The sequence below is a fragment of the Stylophora pistillata genome, chromosome 1 (genome assembly GCF_964205215.1).
Source record: "Stylophora pistillata chromosome 1, jaStyPist1.2, whole genome shotgun sequence".
NCBI classification, from domain to species: domain Eukaryota; kingdom Metazoa; phylum Cnidaria; class Anthozoa; order Scleractinia; family Pocilloporidae; genus Stylophora; species Stylophora pistillata.
Window position 1 is genome coordinate 35,204,834 of NC_142519.1, and position 20,881 is coordinate 35,225,714.

The following is a 20,881-nucleotide window of genomic DNA, read 5'->3' on the forward strand; positions in this document are numbered from 1 at the left end:
TCTGTACACTTATCGACAAAGATATTCGACATAATGGTGGTCAAAATTATTGTACTTTTTAAATTAACTTCGCAATAAACGGGGTACGGTGGAGGTATAAGAGATAATTTGGTTTTATCAACTGAGTTGATAATGTAGAAGACTAGGGTTTACCACGTAATCCGACTTAAATGATTATTTTATAGACTAGTGTTGTTGCACTACGCTATGACTAACGACTTTTAAATTGGCATTTTCAACTCACGCACACCGATTGGGCAATCCTGCCATGTTTGAATTGAAGAGACGTAACTTTGCTTTTCAACTCCTTAGCCGAGAGTCCTCTCAAATCAATTGGTGACATTGATTTGACTGATTTTCAATGCTCTTATGTGTAAAACTCGTTGAGAAAAGGCATATTTGATAACAAGCATGAAGGACCGGAGAAAGTATCAAGATACCCTTATGTTTGCAAATAATGAACTAGCTTTCCAAAATGGTATGCTTAGTGTTGTTTACGTTATAAAAATTTTGCTTCTATATTTTTAAGCAAAGAGGAACAACAAAGGTCTTACAGGGAGAGCTGTTTGTCGGCTTAGACACCTTTTTAAGTGGAAAACTAAAATTTTCCTTTTCTCCTTCAATATCTATGATTGTACTCATTTTTTAAGGAAGGTGCATACTATTGCCGCTCCTCACAAGCGCATAAAGCGACGATGCCCTTATAGATTGTGCTGTTAAAAGAAACATATTATGCTACTGGCACTGCCCGATTTCTTTTCAAATTATAATTATTATTTTTTAATCATAACACGAAACAAGAAAAGTCCAAAATAAACATTTAGTGTTGCTAGAGTATCATATCTTCTTTACCGTAAGTTACGCACTTGCTCTGGAAAAGCAAAACTAACTAGTTACTTCTATTTTGTTAACTAACTAACTTTTATTTCTTTTGCGCTCTTATCTCATGTTCGAGGCGCTTTACAGCACTGTGTGGGGGACCATGAGTGTTGGTCCGGTCGGGGCTCGAACCCTCGACCTCCCGCACAACAGTCTAGTGCTCTAACCAACTGAGCTAACCGGGAGGCCTGTGAACGGGAACTGGGACCGACGCATCCTGTACTTCCTGGTGTGCCCAGTCCTCCAGAGGAGGAAGCCTCATCCACTGAAAATAGACTGAACCATTGGCCGAACTTGATCTTAGAGACCAAACAAGCCATGACTCTGGTAATGTAACCTTACACTGATTATGCTAGCAGTGCTACTTTAACAAAAAGATCAAAAATTTACTTCTTCCAAGTTGTGCCAAAAATCATGCTAGCACAAGCTAAAAGGGCTCCCCCCTCGCTCGGGTGATCAATAATGAGAGGTCCCCAACACTATTTCAGCATATTGCCATACGGTGCTTCGTTGAAAGGCAGAGGCGGGAAAGAGTTTCCTCTAGATGAAAAATGATAGACTTTACAATAAGCAACCATAATAAAGTACATCTGTCTGCTCTTTTGAAAATAGCAATATTGATTCAACTGGACAGCTCCGTCTCAGACTTATGTAAATGAAATTGAATAATAAATGAGTTGTGATTGTGATTATGAAAGTAAAGTGTTGTAAATGACCAGTGACACAAAGGTTTTCTGCAATACTTGTTCCTTAAGTAGAGGAGTTGCTTTTGACACATTTTATAACACCTCTTCAGATGCAAAAACAAGATAAAAATCAATACCTTAGCTACTGAGAAATCAGTTTCCCAGGAGCGAAAGGACAATCCTTTTCACAACCCAAATTGAGTGTATTTACAAGGACGATTTAAACTAGAAGAAAAACTTACGAAGACTTCATCAGGACCTGACTAGTCCACAATCCTCTGAGAACTCTTTCTTTCTTTAATAATATTTTGAAAGGGATTGATTAAAAATCATTAAAAATAGCGGTGAGGTAGGTAGTCGATGCCTGAATATATTTGTTCTTTCTTTTCTTATCGTCACATTTATCAATTTGGATGTCAAGTGCGTTTTTTTATCCAGTAGCTTATATCTTGCATGTCAAGTTACAAAGGGTGAATGTTTCCCTTTTTTATTCCAAGAAAAATTTTAAGGGATTTTAAAGCGATAAGTTTCTCCCGGTCCGAGATACGGAACACCGATTTATACATTTTGGTTGCAAGACGACTAATCTGTCTTTATCTCATTATGCAAATGACTCAAATGAACTTTAAGTCCGACGATTATTGAAGTAAATTTTAGATACCTAGGCTGCTTTTATTTATTCTGGAATGGAAATATAGTTCCCCAAAATTCAATATCCTGTTGTGATATTAGATTTAAGCTTCAAAAACGCACATTCTGAAATCTAGTTTTGCAGAGACTAGCAATAAAAGTTTGTCTTTGGAAAATTTCTGTGAAAATTGGCTGATACACTCAAATATCTGCCTCTCATAGATATCCTATGTAATTGGGTTTGGCTGGCGAATAGAGGAAAAAAATTGCGAAGAGGCATACATGAAAAATTGATGCAATTGTTGACGATATACCATACACCTGTTGTAAGGAAGTCTGTAGAAGGTTTTTCCACCACCAATCGGATTCTTGTCACAGCAGCCAGCCAATAAGATTGTGTTGTCAAGTTACGGTTGAACGCACCCGCTCGCGCCAATTAATAACAAAAATGGCCGTCGTATCTTGTGCAAGACTGTGAAAGAGTCTCTCTTCTTTCTCAATTTTCGGAAGCTGGTTTACCTCAGCACTTTGAAACATGGGTCCGATGGATGGTTAGAAAGACGTCATGTCTGGTGGTGGCTCAAAGAACCCTTCCACTCGACTTTTACCTCCGATAAAAAATCCTCTCTTTAACCCGAATGAAGATCCGGAAGAAGTTAGAGTTGCATCCGTGGTGAGTTATTTGTGTCATTTTCGGAATTGTATTTCTATGATCACGGCTTGCTGACGATAGGTGTATGTGTCTTGTAGAATAGCCATCCAGAGCGACCTCGTCCCGGGAGAAGGTTGGGTGGTTTAGGGAATCTTTTCAATTCACGACATCGAAACTCTGCCTCTCCGAGCAAGGCGCGCGAAGAAATCGAAGGATGTCGCGAGGATGCCAACGAGAACTTGAAAACCCTTTCTCCAGGTAGTAGTAGGCCTGTCTCGAAGGAGTCGGAGAGATCAAATAAGGGAAAGGCTATAGCAATAGAGGCAACAAAATCGGACACGGGGTCAGGGAATGTGAAAACGGTGAACTCAAGGGTACCTAATTCATCACGCTTCGCCCGTAACCTCAGCAACCCAACGGAACCAATAAACGACACCAATTCCAGTTGCGATTTGCCACCCGATAACGAGAAAAGTAAACCTGTTTCATCTTCAAAGCAGAATTCAAAGTCTGAGTTTACCGAAAAGAAGAGACCTGTACTTCTGCATAGAGACAAAGAAAAGCGTTTACTGGTAAACCAACGTAGCAATGATGACTGCAAGATTAAGTCAGCGAATTCTCGACATGAAAGACTTCATGCAACTTCCTCTTCGGACACTGAGGTGGTCTCTCGTCGAGAGATCCGTTCACGAAGAGAGGAGAAGAAGTCTGAGAGGATAAAATATCACGATGCCTTGTCGCTAAGGTAAATTGGTTGTGTTGTATATGATATGATGTCATGCATGCAGTGCGATTTTTCACGCGCTAAAGCACAATGAACACCAAATTTCACCAGCTTCACTTGTTACAGTGTAGCAGGTCTGAAATCTTCGTTTGACGCGTGATTTAAACCCAAAAAACCGAATCTTTTCACACGTTCTTCCTCGATCATGCTGTTTTTGTGATCACGTGGGGTCTGAATAACAATATGATAAATTAAAGATTTGATTTACATAACAATTTCTCCACTTTCATTACATGACAAGCTGTCGATAGTACTAGTCTGGGTTTTTCAATTTTCTTTTTTTTTTGCCAATAAGTGCACTGTAGTTGTACAGTTTCATCCAGTAAAGTTTGGGTAAACCTTTGTTTCGAAAGCTTCACTATCTTGTGCCCCTGACTGGAATATGAAGCTGAATCCATTTTGAGTGGTATACTAATTAAAAATGAATGTGGTTTCTTATTGAACACCTTTTGTTATGTAGTTACCGGTAAGTGGCATGTCATTGATGTAAGTATTAATTTTGAAATCTTCTGTGGAAACTAACCATGATTAAAACTTGCTGGATCAATGTGAATTCTTCTGAATGGATGAGATAAGAAAATCATCCGGAATACCCCAATTAAGGTTACTTTATTCAAAATGCTTAGTATTTACTATTTATTTCTTCAGTTAACCAAACATTTTTCATATAAACCAAATGTAGGTTTTAAAAAGTTGTACTGTTACTGTACATGAGCTGTTCTGTCAGCTTTTCTCTCTAGAGAGCTATTATTTTTCACAAATCAATACATTTTTTGCACCCCTTAATGAGATTGCCAGGGCCCTCTATTAGAAAGAAAGAGTTGTTTAACTTGACAAATATGCATATGAGAAGCATAGATTTCAGGTAAAATCAAGTGCAGTCCCATTATAGTAGAGATATTGCATTTAGTTAGAACATATTAATTCCTTTACTTTAGAGATCTCCCACTATATTTAGTTAGGCCTGAGATGGTAGTGTTAAATGAAACTAAGTAATTCTATACTGTATATTTTTCTTTATTTCACCTGTCTGCTTGATTATGACAGTTTACCAATATTATCAATGTAGGGATGAAGGATGAAGATTTCAGTCATAATAATAATAACCAAAACAAGCACTTTGTCTGAAAAGCAGCATTAAAATTCTGAAACTTGTGACAACTGATAGCCATCATTTCAAATTTCTTTCTCTGGCTTTACTCTGAAAACACTAATGCTTTAAACCATTTTGTCATAAAGATCAAAGATATAAAGTATGTCTGATTGATCAAAATCGATTTTGGAATGTTAGAATACAGAATACAGTCTAATCAGGTATTGTTTAAAAATTATGTACTTGGAGAGTAATTTTCAGGATACAAGGTCATATTAATTTCTTTATTCTTTTTTTTTTTTTTTTTTTTTTCAGAAATGACATGAGGACAGCCTTGGCAACAGGAGATTATCAAGCACTTCTTGAATTTTTGACAACAACATTTGATTCGTTCTCTGAGATGAACGTAGTCTTCAAGGTGCATTGTTAAATAAATATAGCCACTGAACATGATGCCATGTTGCCTTGAAATTGGTTACACAAATTTTTGTCTGATAGCATTTCAGGTTAGGGCTTGATTATGTAAAGATGTAATATCATAACACCTGTTTTGTTTGTTTTTCATTGAAGCGAAAAGACGAGTATAATCCTGAAGAATTATCTGAAAGCGGTATTGATCACGACTTTGTCAGGATAGCATATGAAATTGTTCTTACCCTGGTAATGTATATCAATTTTATTTATTTTATCTCAATAATTAAATTTTTGCTTGAATTTCATTCCATTCAATTTACTGGAGTTAGATAGAATTTAAGGCAAGAGGACGTGGTGGATGTTGTTTAACATACAACTGTACTTGTACAGTGTACATCATGATCACAGATATCTTTACATTTTAGCCGCAAGAGGTGCACAAGAATGTTCTCAAGTCTGTAGTGAACAGCTTGTTACAAGAAATTAAAAGGTAACACATGCACTATTTTTTGTTGCAATGGAGTGGTGGTATAAAGGAATTGGCTAAGTTGGTGTTGTTGGATCCACACTCCCAGACATTATTAGTTTGGAAACTTCTCCAAAACAACATTTACAATATTCTTTTGCCCTCTCCCCTTCCAATATTCTTAATTGCTAATGTCTTCATGTTAGCTAGCATGATACTGACAATGAAGGGAACAGGGAAGGGAGGAAGTGACAATCCCATCAAATGTGTGGGTTTGTAAAATTATACACCTTGACTTCGAAAATTTTAGAAGTATAGGCTATAGAAATTGTGCCCAGTGACAAACCATTTCTTTCTTTTTCTGTTGGGATGGAAATGTTTTAGAGACAAACCCCTTTATTGCTTAAATGTACAAACAGTCTTTTAATTTTTGTTCTATGTAAATATTATGTATTTCATTCTCCTTCTAAGAATATTATGGTGGGTCGTTAGCTGTATATTCTATGCATTTTGTTGAAATGTTGTCTGGATCATTTTGAGCTACTCTTGTTGTGGAGAACATTAATTTTTATAAAGGTACAGTAACTACAGCTGTCCACTGGTGAATCAATAATATATTTTTATTTGCTTTCCATATTAGGCAAAGAACAAAAGATGATCTTAGAGCGTACACAATCCTTCTACAGGTAATAATTGAAGTGCACTGTTTTTGGAATTCATATACACAAGGGTATACACTTTCTTTCATTTCAGAAATGTGAAAGTGAATACAAGTAAAGATTACAAGTTTTTCTTTAGATTATTGGCTCCCTTTAAAATATAATACAAGATTGTCATGTGATAATACAATTATACTCAACCTTGGACTTCAAACTGGGTTCACTTTGATACCCCCACCAACGCAGCACCACACTTTCTTTAAAATTGTAACCCCTTTAATTTATTGATTTACTCTTGTTTTTCACATGACCATGTTCCCACCAATAGCCTACAGTGTAGTTTAATTTTTTGTTTATGAACCACACACCACCCACAATTGCTCTATTCATTTTGACAAAGGGCTAACACTCGAAATTTTATCATTGAAATTTCTCTCTGTTACAACCAAATTATCATGTAATATTGCCCACTAAGGCAGCACCATGGTTTCTCTAGAAGCTTACCCCCTTGATATAAAATTAATAACCTCTAATAGCATGAAAACATGTACAGATATTTGTCTGTGGATTTTATCTGTTCCTAGATGTGAACAGTTATTCAAGAGCAAAGCGTGAGGAAAAAAAACTGAGCTACAAGGAACAGCTAATGTCCAAAGATTAATATACAAGCATATGTTGGCACAAAATAGAGGCTATTGTGTTCATTATCTTCAAATATTTTGCAACACTTAGGTGACAAAAATATGCATGAACAGCTTACTGTATGCTGTGTGGGATGTTTTCTTTTTTCAGTGTTCTGTGGTATGACTTTGAGCAAAAAACATACTTCCCTTGAGTTCTGTAGCAACCACAAAATGCTCTCTCTTCTTGAATCAAATTTTAAACCAAGACATATTATTGCATTGTACACAAGGTTTGAAAATTGGGGAATATCACTAATGGTTGACATTTTCGCATATCCTCCGGTTAAAGCTGGGGGATATTCGGTCACATGCTTTGTTTAAACATATCAATCACACACAAGCAAAATATTTGATGGAGTGTAGTGACTGTCTCATATTTAAATAACTGTTTCTTTAATTTCAGAATCCTCAGTTTGACAAATCATCAACATATGTAATCTTTGCTTATCTTCTACGGCAAGTGTCATCTCTTACAGATGGAGAGCATCAGTACCTAGTACACTGGTTCAGAAGGTGATTGACTAATTTACATTATGACAATAATGTGTTAATTGTCTCTGTCGCTGATCTCAAGTGGGGGTGGGGAAGTGGGTGGTGTTGTGGGTTTTGTGATATGCAAAATTTTCAAAGGATATCACAAAGAAAGGAAAAAAATTGTCAGGGAAGAGGAGAGTTGAAAAGCCCCCCAAAAAAGCCCAAGAAAAATAAAGACACACTTGCACATTACCCTCAACACTGACTAAAGACAATGACATATTTTTATTTTTCATTTTTATGAAAAGGTTGCTGTCTTTTTTTTCATGGAAATGGTCTTCTTCATTATGCTAAAATGTTTGTTTGTTTACTTTAAGTTAACAGAACTATATTCCCTTTGACCTTTTCTAGATTACCTGTTAATTCCTTCAAGGCCATTGTAACAAGAGTAGAGCAGGTAATTTCTTTTTGTGTAGAGGTAATATTTAGCAGTCACTGGTGACTATAGAAAAATCCGAGCTCAAGATGGGACTTGAATGCACAACCCTCTGTGATCTAGTCGGATGCTCTAACCACTCAAGTCCCATCTGGGGCTTGGATTTTTCTATTACACTAAAATTGTTTCATCTTTACTGGTGACTATGTTCTTGAAATGAAATAACAGACTCAATATGATGAATGGGAATTAATTTCAATTGATGAATGACATGAACTGTTCATGTATGCGTGTCTAATTTCATTTGTGTTCCTGTGCAAGGTGCTGTAATTTACAGTTCATCTCTCTGAAAAGCATCTTAGAGTTTTTCTAATCAACTTTCAATGGTTAATTTGCCTGCTACTTGTGTGTATCATAACCTTGTGCAAATGCTGTGTGATGAGGACAGTATTCAATTAATCTTATCTATTTAAATAATAATGTTGAACATTGTTAAGTTGCTTTATTGTACATGCTCTGATAAGAGTTTCTGTGGTATTCAGATAAGATGGCTGTTAATTGGCCTGTTCTTAAAATCTTTCCGCTTTGAGAAGCAGTCGATAAATGTATTGATATTATATTTTATTTAAAAGGTTCCATCCGATCATTAACAAAGTTGAAAGCTATTATTTACCATAAACTAATTTAATTGGCAACTGTAATACCTCAATTTAAAAATTAACTTGGGGAAGTAAGAAATTTATTTTGCAGGCATTCATGTGGATTCACTTCTGTACAGTAATCACATATGGTTTTTGAAAATGCTTGCAGAAATATTCTGCAATCAAGCATGTTTTCTTATCAAGTTTTGTTTCTCTGTAAAGTTTATTAGTGTGCGTCTTATTCCCACCAAAACCAATGAGCTCCCACCTGATGAGAAATGCACTTGGTGGATTCCATCTGCTGTTAAAGTCCTTGCACTTTTGAGTAGGGTTGATTTGATCATCTTTAGAAATAATTAATTCAATTATTAAATATTGATCACTTACTCTAACTAAAATAACATGGTAGAGAATTTTTACATGAAGAAATTTAAGTTGTATAATCTAATTAGCCTTGTGTGAATTCCATTGGAAAACTTTTGTTACAGTACTATTTTTAAAGTAAGCTGTTTACTTGTGGCCATTCATTTAGTGTTTAGTTATATTAGGAAGACATAAACTCAAATGCTGCTTTAATTTGTAGAGCTGATGAAATTCTCACTTAATAATATTATAAATTCTAAACTAAAGAGGATTGATTTGACATTGTATTTGAACATGAAACTTATTTTGATTAATTACCGGTAAGCCTCATTATGGCGCAACTGTGAGAATAGAAGGTAGATTGAAATTCCCTTAGAGGATATAAGCACAGACACAATTCATTAAAACTCAAACACTCACAGAGAGATAAAAATTAATGCTTAAATATACATGACTGTACGATAAATCATAAAATTAATATGAAGATGATAACATCATAAAATAGATGTCAACCGAGTATATGATGATAATATTATTCTTCACCTTCTGCCTATGGGGTATAGTGAATTGAACCTTTGATTTTTATCTCCTGATGATTTACTTTATTTTGTTTCTTTTTTTGTTGTGATTGTTATCAGATGCTTCTAACTGGCTGTTTACTCCCCCTGTTGTTAACCACAGTTTTTTCTACAATCACTCACTAGATCATATCGATCTAATGAGTGAGTATTATTCGTGGCAGAATCCCACAGCAAATCCCGGGTAAGTATAAGTTCAAGTTTTAAGGTCAAGTTTAAATACAGTAGAATGCCAATGGGATACACTGTAAAATAGCACAAAATAGCATTGTGCCTAATTGAGAGGGTCCCGGAGGAAAAAATTAAATATGGCAATTGCAAGATTGAAGCTATAAAAGAGCACAAGTTGTGCACAAATAGTAAATCGTACAACAAATCTGAAATGAGTAAATTGGAAATTACAGCCTAAAATGTACACAAAGAGAGAAAAAAGAAATCAAATTGAAGAAGTTGATCAAGTACCATAAGAGATAAGTTAGTTTTAATTGATCAAAGCTGCTAAGGATCATGAAAGTTAGTAATAAGTATGGAACTTAGTACATGACCTGGGATTGTCTGTGGCTCACTTAGTATATAGGAGTGAGTCATTGAATCAGAACCACTTAATTATAACTAGTTTTTGATTACTAATTTACTATTCAGATTTTTGTTTGTTCCCTACTTGTCACAATTGATGATATTAACAACTGATTTATTATTCTCTGTGGTTTTAGCAAATTCTCGTTCTGTCAGTACCCTTTCATTCTTAGCCTGGCAGCCAAACGTTACATCATGCAGAAGGACTCTGAGTCACAGATGCTTGTAATGGCGAGGGTAATATTTTTGTTTTGGCTTGCACATGAAATTTTTGGTTCTAAATCATACATGGCTGAAGTTTACATGGTTTTCTCTGTGGGTTGATAATCTGTCTGAGGGGTACACGTGGTGATGGTTGGTCCCATATACATTTAGGGTGTTAAGTGCGGAGCCGTCAAGGTTTATTTTCAGATGAATCAGTTATCAGAAGTTTATTAGGGTCATCCTCTGTCAAGTTTGACCATGAGAACATGCGTTTTGAGTTCAAGTTCCGTTGAAATACTCAGAAAATACCCCTTACACCTAATGACGCTCCTCGCTATTCTTTACGAGGAACAAAGTTTACGCAGTTATTCATTTCTGGGGTTGTTCAGACCTGCGCTGATTAAAAAACTATAAAATTACCAACTTGTCTGTACTTTGTTTTGGCGACTACTAACTCCTTCTTTGGAAAAAAAACCATGCATTTTATGCGCTGTTTTACTAATGGAGAATCTCAAAATTGTACACTCATGTAGTTGTGCTGGAATTAAGAGCTCTCAGATTACTTTTACCATCTAGACTGTGGTGCGTAGGTGTATGTGGAAGTCTTTCTCTTGACACTTTGTGTTTGTCTTATCTCATCTATCAACAGAAAAGTCTTGTGGCCAAAGTTCAGAGAAGAGAAATTCCAGACATGGGAATGCTTTTTCTCAACATCAAAGTTCGTCGCTCAAACCTGATTTCTGATTCGCTAAATGAGGTAGGATTTGCCAACACTACAAGTCAATCTATGGAATTTACTATAAGTCAGCCACGACTTCATAGCATTGATTATTATACAATAACATGTGGACAGAAGCATGTAAATTTATTTATTGACTGTTCTGCTTATAGACCACTTTCATAAATGGCTGCCGGATTAATATTCTTTTGTTTAAATTTAAATTAGCCCTACTGGCCTCGTTCTCTAGTACAAAATTCAAAAGAAGACATTATCTCAAGCGAGGCCAGAAGGGCTAATTTAAATTTAAACAAAAGAATATTTATACGGCAGCCATTTATGAAAGTGGTCAAAAGATTTGTTAAGGTATTAACTTTCACCATCTCAATGTCTTAGATTTCCAGAAAGCAAAGAGACTTGAAAAAGAAACTAAAAGTCACCTTTGCAGGGGAACCAGGATTGGACATGGGTGGGTTAACAAAAGAGTGGTTTCTTTTGCTGATTAGGAGAATTTTTAGACCAGAATATGGTAAGGATGTCTATGTTTCACGTCTTCTTTGCTATTCTTTGTAGTTTAAATTCTGTCGCTTATTTTCCACGCTCTCTGAATGAAATATATGGTACATGGTGTGTACTAAGTTTTCACAGCCAACCACTCCTTTTAGTTTCAATCATATTAAAAAACCATTCGACTGCTAGCTACATACATGTAGTGATCCAATGTAGCCTTTCCCCGCGTTGTACAACGCCTTTTATTCATGTTTTGCAGATAGTACAACAGATACAAACTAAATGAATACATGACCTTTCAAGCCCTCTGGAATGACGGGCTTGTTTCCAGAGAGGCTCGCGACTTGATTGACAACAAGTTTTCAATGATCTGCCTCCAACTTTATTCTATAGCTCGTATGTAGCAAACTATTATGGCGTAATTGGTGTAACCGAGAACAACACAACAGACGCTAGAACCTATCAGTGAGGTGCCCCATGATTGCCATACTATAATTTCTTTCAATCACTCTGATTATCTATTTCAATACTGTAGGTATGTTTACTTACAATGAGAAGTCAAGGACGTACTGGTTTAGTAAAACGTGTATGGAAAATGACTCTGAGTTCAACTTAGTTGGTGTTGTATCCTTTTTAGACTTACTCCTGTAACTGTGTGAAAATGAACTGGATGATTTTCTTAGTTTCTTTGGCAAAGTTTGCATGCAGGTGTTCTAGTACAGAACCAGATTGTTAATGTTGTTTGCATTCTTGACAATAATTGCTGCAATAGCTGATGGGATTAGCAGTGTACAACAGCATTATTCTGGACATAAGATTTCCCCCTTGTTGTTACAAGAAGCTGCTGAGTCCAGCCGTAGTTCCGTTTCACAATCCTAACGCAACAGTGGGTATCGCTCCATTAGGACTTCAGGATCTTGTGGAAACAATGCCAGTAAGTTGTAATTAAAACTCTGCATCGTCTAAACTTTAGTTAGTAACTGGAATTGTGCTCTCTTAAGTTAAAGGTCATTGCAGGTGCGATGTTTAGGTACTTTTGGTCGATTTTGCGTCGCGAAATTTCTGTTTAATTAGTAGGGAACTACAAATTATTGTTAAAGTAAGATGGCTTTACCTAAGAGAGGAATCATTAAGCTTACAAGCTACCAGGATAGCTAAGGATTGGGAAGATTAATACGGATGCAAACAACCCTTCTGAAAATTAGAGGAGAAACCTTTCAAGGTTCGCAAACCATGGCTCGCCTTAAAATCCACCACCCTTGATGTGAACACGTGAAAAGACATACCTTTGCATCTAATGAAGATGGTTAAAAAGGAAGAGCAATTTCTAACTGCCAAGTGTTGAGAGAAGTCTGGGATTTCGTTGGTTTTGCGTTAAGGCACTCTGCGACTGGCTGAGGAAACACACACCACCATTTCCGCAAACCAGAGCGCTCCAGCTTCGAATGAGTGTCGTATAACCAAAAACAAAGCAAACACAACAGCCTATCATGGCGAGCAATATATTATCAGGACCCAATGACAACTCAAAGTTACAACAAGTGATAACAAGTAAACTGCTAAAAGCGCGCGAAAACGCGCGCGACCAAGTCGTCATTGGTTTTAGTTTTATGTTTGATTGGTTGAGCGGAGAGTCAAGTAAAACAAAACTAATACTATTCCAGATTACTTTCGGCACTGAATTGAATTAAATTAGAGTTCTTATTGTAGTTTCTGCCTTTGTGCTGGGGGTGTTTACTTATGTTTTTGTTTTACGACACTCAGTTGTAAATTGCCGTGTCATCTGTGTTTTGTAGGATCTTGGTCGAGGCCTGAAGGAGCTTCTCGAGTATGAAGGTGATGTGGAAGAAGATCTTTGTCACACATTCCAGGTTGGTTGAGACATGATCAATCAGGGTATGGGGTTGTGTAGTAACATAGAGAGAACAAAGCAGCAATGCACATTAGAGACAGGCTAACAAAGACACATCAAGAAAAGAAACAATTTTGTTCTAAGAGGGTGGGACAAAAGAGTTACAAAGAATTGCAAATCAAGGGTCTTCAATCTAACATTTGAAATGATGAAATAGGAATAGAAACGTTAGTTAATAATGATATGGACGATTAAAGTTAATTCTCTGTAGAATAGAAATTACCTAATAATTGGAAGAAAATCGAATATAAATAGATTTAAAAAAAAAAAAAAAACACTTTGAAGATCGGTGGTAGGGTGCTTAAACTTTCTTTTACGGGGGGTAGAAGAACCCTTAGTTGTATTCATCTTCAATTTTGTATTGTTTGGCATTTGACGTTGGCCGCTCTATTTACAGATATCTTACACAATATTTGGTGAAGTTATCACGCACAACCTCAAGCCAAAGGGCGATAAAATCACCGTTACTAAAGAGAACAGACAAGGTAAATTTGTAAACCGTACCGTAATTCTTATTTCATTAACTAGCTAGAGACCTCTTGGTGTTTCGCTTCTTTTATGCTTCAACACAAAGGTGTTTCTTCGACAAAGTCAAATTACCTTTTGTCACATCGCGGTAATCAAGTATTCCCAGATGATCAAGAGTGCTATGCGTTTGATCGGATCGAGCTCTGAGAGCTTAAAAGTAAAAAATTTGGATATATCAACAAAGTTGAAGTGGTAAATTGGCCACCGTAACGATTGCAAAAGCTGACGTTTCGAGCGTTAGCCCTTCGTCGGAGCGAATAGAGGAATTGTGGGTTGTGTGTGCTTTTAAAGGCAGGAAATGGAGCTACGTTATTGGTGGGAACATGGCAACGAGAAAAACAAGAATAAATTAGTGAATGAAAAGCGTTCGTTGATCCCTGTGGGATTTAGACTGCCGGTTTGAAAGATGAGCTTTTGTACAAGATTTTTACGGCTTTCCGTGCTACCTGAGTGTAAGGAAAGACCGCAGATTGCCATATGTTGCTTAGAATGATTAGGTAAATTAAAATGTCAAGCGACTGGTTTCGATGTGTCCTTGTCATTCCTTTCCACGTATCGAAGGTGTTCTCGAAATCGGTCACCTAGTCTTCTGCCTATTTCGCCGATGTATATCTTTTTGCAATAAGTGCAAGTTATGCGATAGATTACATTGGTGGAGGTGCACGTGAAGTGATCGTGATCTTAATGGATCGTTTAGGTCCCGATATTTTATCAGTGTTGTGAATGAAAGGACACGTTTTGCATCGTGCACGAGCGCATTTAAAAGTGCCTGGTTGGTCATTAGTCTGAAAAGAACTTCTGACCAAAAAATTGCCTAAGTTTTTGTCGCGTTTGAATGAAATGAGCGGAGGCTCCGAAAAGATAGAGCTTGTCTCTGGATCGTTTTGAAGTAATTTAAAGTTTTTTCAAGAATGATGGATTTAACTGAGTGGTTGTGAGGGTGAAACGTGAGAGTGAATGGATTGCGGTCGGAATCTTCCTTATGCGACGTTTGTAGTGGTGAATGTCGATCAATAAGTTGGGCGCGGTGGTAACCCGCTTGAACGTCAGAAACAGGGTAACCCCGTTTATCGAAAAATTGCACATTGACTCTGATTTGTGGTGGAAATCAGAGTCATCACTGCATAAACGACGAAGTCTTAGAAACTGAGAAAAAGGAATGGAATTCTTAACGTGAGATGGATGCAAAGACGAATATAACAAGTAATTATGCGAGTCTGTAGGTTTGTAATACGCACTAGTGCATAAACCGTTACCTTCAATTGAAACTTTGATGTCTAAAAAGGATAGAGAATTGTCAGAAATTTCCCAGGTATATTTCAGAGCCGGGTGAAAAGAATTGACTGCGGTTATGAATTGAGTGAGCTCCTCTCTGGTAGAGGAGGTAGCGCCGATACAGTCGTCGATGTAGCGACCGTAGAGTTCAGGTTTGGACCCGTTGTATTGGCTGAAAAATTGATCATGTAAAGATGAAAATAAACAATTTTTAAAAATCGAGTTTCCAGATGGGATTTGAACCCACGACCCTCCGTGATCTAGTCGGATGCTCTAACCACTGAGCTACAGGAGACTCTATGGTGAGTAAGGGTCAATTGCTCGCCATAGAGTCTCCTGTAGCTCAGTGGTTAGAGCATCCGACTAGATCACGGAGGGTCGTGGATTCAAATCCAATCTGGAAATTCGATTTTTAAAAGTTGAAAAATTGATGTTCGACAAAACCTACAAAAGATTGGCATAGCTAGGTCTTAAAAACTTCAAATTACTTCAAAACGATCCAGAGACAAGCTCTATCTTTTCGCAGCCTCAGCTCATTTCATTCAAACGCGACAAAAACATAGGCAATTTTTTGGTCAGAAGTTCTTTTCAGACTAATGACCAACCAGGCACTTTTAAATGCGCTCGTGCACGATGCAAAACGTGTCCTTTCATTCACAACACTGATAAAATATCGGGACCTAAACGATCCATTAAGATCACGATCACTTCACGTGCACCTCCACCAATGTAATCTATTGCATAACTTGCACTTATTGCAAAAAGATATACATCGGCGAAATAGGCAGAAGACTAGGTGACCGATTCCGAGAACACCTTCGATACGTGGAAAGGAATGACAAGGACACATCGAAACCAGTCGCTAGACATTTTAATTTACTTAATCATTCTAAGCAACATACGGCAATCTGCGGTCTTTCCTTACACTCAGGTAGCAAGGAAAGCTGTAAAAATCTTGAACAAGAGCTCATCTCTCAAACCGGTAGTCTAAATCCCGCAGGAATCAACGAACGCTTTTCATTCCACTAATTTATTCTTGTTTTTCTCGTTGCCATGTTCTCATCACTAACGTAGCTCCATTCTCTGCCTTTAAAAGCACACACAACCCACAATTCCTCTATTCGCTCCGACGAAGGTCTAACGCTCGAAACGTCAGCTTTTGCAATCGTTACGGTGGCCAATTTACCACTTCAACTTTGTTGATATATCCAAATTATTTCGTTACTCCCACCGACGCAGCCCCAAACAGTTTCTTTAAAACTAAAAAAGGTGGGTTGCCCAAATAAATCACTGAAGTTACTGAGAATGTCGGCAAAGTGACCGGCATGTCGGTGAGTTGACCAAAGGCGACTGTCAGCGAGTCGATTTAAGGTGTCTGCGAGTATTTTGGTGCTGGCGAGTTGACATGTCGGCGGAGCGTCCGGGTACCGCTTGATCGATCAGACTCGCGTGTAAGTTGACTTGTTCGAGTGTACATCCAAGCAAGGTTAATCCTAGTCTGGATTTTGAGAATTTTCAGTTTACTAAAAATGAATGTTTTCTACGTAGAGATGATATTGCAAGCTAGGGTAAATGGGTGTTGACGGCTACAAAGTTTTTCTATTGAGTAGGAAAGCTGACCCCACTGTTCGTGAATTCCATCTCGGATAGGATGTAATGGACGGTAAAGCTTACAGTGATAACTGATTTTATTTTCAGAATACGTGGATCTTTACGTGGATTATCTTTTAAACAAGTCCATTTACCAGCAGTTTGCGTCGTTCTATCATGGCTTCCACAGTGTCTGTGCTTCAAACGCCCTCATTGTTAGTATCGATCGTTCGTTTTCTCTGATATATATGTACGTCACTGTCTAGCTTTGTTGTCAGATTAAGTCGTCAAATGTGTAAACTGTTTTCGCTCCGTAATAAAAAAAAAAAAACAGTCAAATCAGTTCCAATCATTTGATCTTGCCTCATTTGGAATATGGCGCTCGGTGGAGATTTCGGTGAGCATATTTTTAAGAAGGATGAGTTAAGGAATTTTCATGAACTCAAGGTCACTCATTGAAACTAACTTGTTTCAACGTAGATTTAACATGTACTGACGCACATGTATTTCGTGGGTATGATCTTAGATGTTACGCCCAGAGGAAGTGGAGATGTTAGTCTGTGGAAATCCTGAACTTGACATGGATGCTCTTAGAAAAGTGACAGTCTATGATGGCTACACGAAGAATGATTCCGTTGTTAGGTATGTAAACGACAACTGACAGAATTCATCCGTCCCATACTGCCTGTATTAAACAAAATTTGGTGAGAGTCGCTGGTTTCAAAGAACGATTTTCCGCACTCGAAAAAAGAAAAACTGAAAAAGTTCAAGAAGTTGTACATCTGCGTATAGACAGGAGAATGTCTGGCAGGCATACAGACCGTGAGACAGCTTTAAAGACAGATAGTCAAACAAATTTGGGGAGCAGGGATGGCGCAGTGGTGAGAGCACTCGCCTCCCACCACTGTGGCCCGGGTTCGATTCCCGCACCTGGCGTCACATGTGGGTTGAGTTTGTTGTTGGTTCTTGTCCTTGCTCTGAGGGTTTTTCTCCAGGTCCTCCGGTTTTCCTCCCTCCGCAAAAACCAACATTCTAAATTCCAATTCGATCTGGAAACAGTGGACAACAAGAGCCACCCAGTGGATGTCCATTGCTAAATAATAATAATAATAATAATAATAATAATAATAATAATAATAATAATAATAATAATAATAATTATTATTATTATTATTATTATTATTATTATTATTAATTTAGACTTAAGCAGTCATTGACATGCAAAACAGATGGTTAAATTTATATTACTTTGTGGCATTTTGGTTTGTAAAGGGTTTGTAGGTGACGCTTTTAGATCTTAAAAGGTTGCAAAATCTTCCGCGACATTCTGTCTCATTCCTTTCAATCCCGTTAGGTATTTCTGGGACATAGTTCTATCCTTTTCATTGGAGCTGAAGAAGAAGCTGCTGCTGTTTGCAACCGGGAGTGACCGTGTACCCATCGGTGGGATGGGTGAAATGGAATTCAAGATAATCCGTATGGAAGTAGCCCACAGCACCAGCATGTAAGTCAATCTAAGCTAAAACAGCAGTTACAAAGTACGTTCAAAGGAGCACATTCGACTTATTGCTGAAAAACCGGAATAAACGTAACGGTTTTTCAGAGTAGAGGAAACGTGAGAATGAGCCAATGAGAACTCACCGAAAAAACTTGTACGGGAACTCCCTGAAACGAAAGAAAACACAAATGAAATAGCTTGAATCTTGCATCCAGTTGGCTTAGAGCATAGAACACGTTTTAAAGACCAAACGTGAGCGTTTAAACCAAATTCGATGCATTCTTAACTGCTTTACGCGTATCTGACTTACATTTGATTATATCTTTTTAGGTTGCCAATGTCTCACACGTGCTTCAACCAGCTCATTCTTCCTCCGTATAAAAACCGAAAGATTCTGAAGCAAAAGCTCACTATTGCGATTTCCAATGCCGAGGGTTTTGGAATTGAGTAATGATCAAAATGGAGAGACTTAGTGGATTTTTCATTCTACGCTTACCATCAGTATTTTTCTAACCTGCAAAGCCGGACTTGTGTGGGAACAGCTCATAAGATACACAGTGATCTTGTCACCCTTGAAAGGAATGCACGGACATAAACAAATTTAAGGCGTGGCAGAAAAATGTTCGTTTTCTAATACCGACTTTAATCAGCGGGGATTAATCTTAACGTAACACACTAAGGGTTAAAAATTAAATTTCTTTTATTTCCAAATTTTCCAAATTTCTGAATGCTTCGATAGTTCCGTTCAAAAAAAAAAACGAGGACCCGACCGTTTCGTGTTTTGGCTGTTACCTCAGTGTTAGAGAAAGGAAGTAAATTTTTTCAGTGAAACGGCTCTGGAATTAAAGTTTAATTGATCATCTTGTAACATTAGAGTCGACTGAAACGATTCTATAACTGAAAATTTCGGGTGCGAGTTGGTAGTTTAAGCCAAAATAGCGATCTGACCTCATTTGTAGAGTTGTGGCGTTTTTTAATGAGTGTGAAAATATGTTGCATGGACTTCTTCATGCGTATCAATGAATTGTTTTTCCAAGTCCTAATTGTTAAAGAATTTTTTTAAAAAGTGTAAAGGTATGGCAGTTGTAAACAGTGTATATAGCTAGTCCACGTATTTAGATAGCGTTTTACCAAAAGGACAATTTGTCTCAACGAGTCCGTAGATGTTTTGTGTAGTACTTTCTGTTGACAAGGGTTTCGTGGTATTCTGCTCACTTTCTTTCAGGGAAGTGAAGTAAAAAATGTCAAGGGTGCATGTATCAAATTATTTCCCATAAATTAATTTGGAAAGGAAACACATTAAAGAGTGCTTGCTTATAGAAATTGTGACGGTGCTGATTAAAAAAACAGTGTTTCTATTACAAATGCTAGCTGCTTTCGAACGGGAATTGACTCTTGAAACCTGTAACTATCTGAGCAATTCTAGAGACCACTTCTTGAGGTAATCTTCCCAATATCTGATATTTAATTCTTCCTCTAGCTGCCACACATTCCCATGTAAATTAAATGCGAGAATGTGGTGTTAGATCAAGGTATCTTCCAGCTGATAAGTTCGAGTATTCTCATTATCTTTTTGCTGGATAATGTATGGATATTACAGGGAGAAATTACATGTTACATGTAGTCGCTTCTTTCAAGGCTGTAATCAATAGGGTTTCATAGCTCATCAGTAGTAACTAGAGTTTTCAGCATGCACACCTTTCCGATTAGTCAAAGCGCGCTACGTTTAAGAGTTTTGGGCTTGAATATGGTTTGTATTGGTCATGACATCGTCAACAGGTCTGGTTAAAACGCTGGTTGCGAAGTGAGCGAGAAATTCGAATATTGCAAGGAGGAGCCAACCAGTTCTACCCAACAAGCTTTAACTTCAAGTCGTCGCCAGAAAACGTGCACGTATTTCAGTTCTTCCCGTCCATCGCTAAGTGCTGCGCATCGAAATGTGAGAGCAGAAGTGGAAACGAGCTAAAATGTATTGTCCTCACTATGGAAGATGACACACTAGTTTATCACACTGAGCGAAAATTACAATTGAGTAGTTGGGGAAGTCGGGAAGGGTAGTGCGTATCTAGCATGCTCAGTTTTGGCTGCACTCGCGTCAGCCAATTAAGTTTCAGAATTTGGCACAGTGCACAAAGTTCATACATGGTTTCAGTAAGTCGGTGGATGTGGGGAACCCCCCACCAAAAGCATAAGTTTATTAATTAGCCACTGGGTGGTACAAAATCAGCTAACCACAAAAGATTTCTAATCTCTTGCTTACAACTAGGCCAGACTCGGGCATTGTCACATAGAGCAGTCACTGTCATCTAAGTCTGTATGTAGAGCAATTAACTGTATCTCCTTAATAGTTGATGAATGAGATTGACTGCATCGAATTTTTTAGAATTACTCAGTTGTACGTGACTATTTATAAGAACTCCTGACACCTTCACCACAAAAGCAAGAAAGGCCAATACAGCTTTACTTCTCTTGCAGAATGAACAGAGAAAAGGAGGGGGGGAAATGTACGGACTAGCGGGCGGTAAACGGGCTATGAGGTCCCTTTTAACCATCTTCCGCACCGTGTTAGTGGGAGAACCCCTTTGAGCAAACTTTATATTCTGTTATTCGCCTTGCTCTTAACCGAAAAATT

The 20,881-nt window shown here is 37.5% G+C and overlaps 1 protein-coding gene across 1 annotated transcript; it reads left to right on the top strand.

Annotated features, from left to right (window-relative positions):
- Window positions 1-2,625: 2,625 nt before the first annotated feature.
- Window positions 2,626-19,572, top strand: LOC111326310 (putative E3 ubiquitin-protein ligase HECTD2). Its single transcript, XM_022930276.2, has 21 exons — window positions 2,626-2,868; window positions 2,946-3,592; window positions 5,040-5,142; window positions 5,295-5,384; window positions 5,564-5,628; window positions 6,245-6,290; window positions 7,350-7,459; window positions 7,832-7,877; window positions 8,720-8,822; window positions 9,499-9,622; window positions 10,152-10,251; window positions 10,868-10,975; window positions 11,333-11,465; window positions 11,982-12,070; window positions 12,219-12,380; window positions 13,243-13,317; window positions 13,756-13,843; window positions 16,860-16,966; window positions 17,278-17,393; window positions 18,106-18,255; window positions 18,580-19,572. The coding sequence occupies exons 1-21, from the start codon at window positions 2,761-2,763 to the stop codon at window positions 18,698-18,700; spliced, it is 2,691 nt and encodes an 896-aa protein (XP_022786011.1). The 5' UTR covers window positions 2,626-2,760; the 3' UTR covers window positions 18,701-19,572.
- Window positions 19,573-20,881: the final 1,309 nt, after the last annotated feature.

What these genes read in the sequence shown, in the direction of transcription:
- LOC111326310 (XM_022930276.2), top strand. Translation starts at nt 2,761, where the DNA reads ATGTCTGGTGGTGGCTCAAAGAACCCTTCCACTCGACTTTTACCTCCG. An exon ending in ATCTTGTGGAAACAATGCCA is followed by an intron (nt 12,381 to 13,242) that starts GTAAGTTGTAAT and finishes TGTGTTTTGTAG; the next exon opens with GATCTTGGTCGAGGCCTGAA. An exon ending in GTAGCCCACAGCACCAGCAT is followed by an intron (nt 18,256 to 18,579) that starts GTAAGTCAATCT and finishes ATATCTTTTTAG; the next exon opens with GTTGCCAATGTCTCACACGT.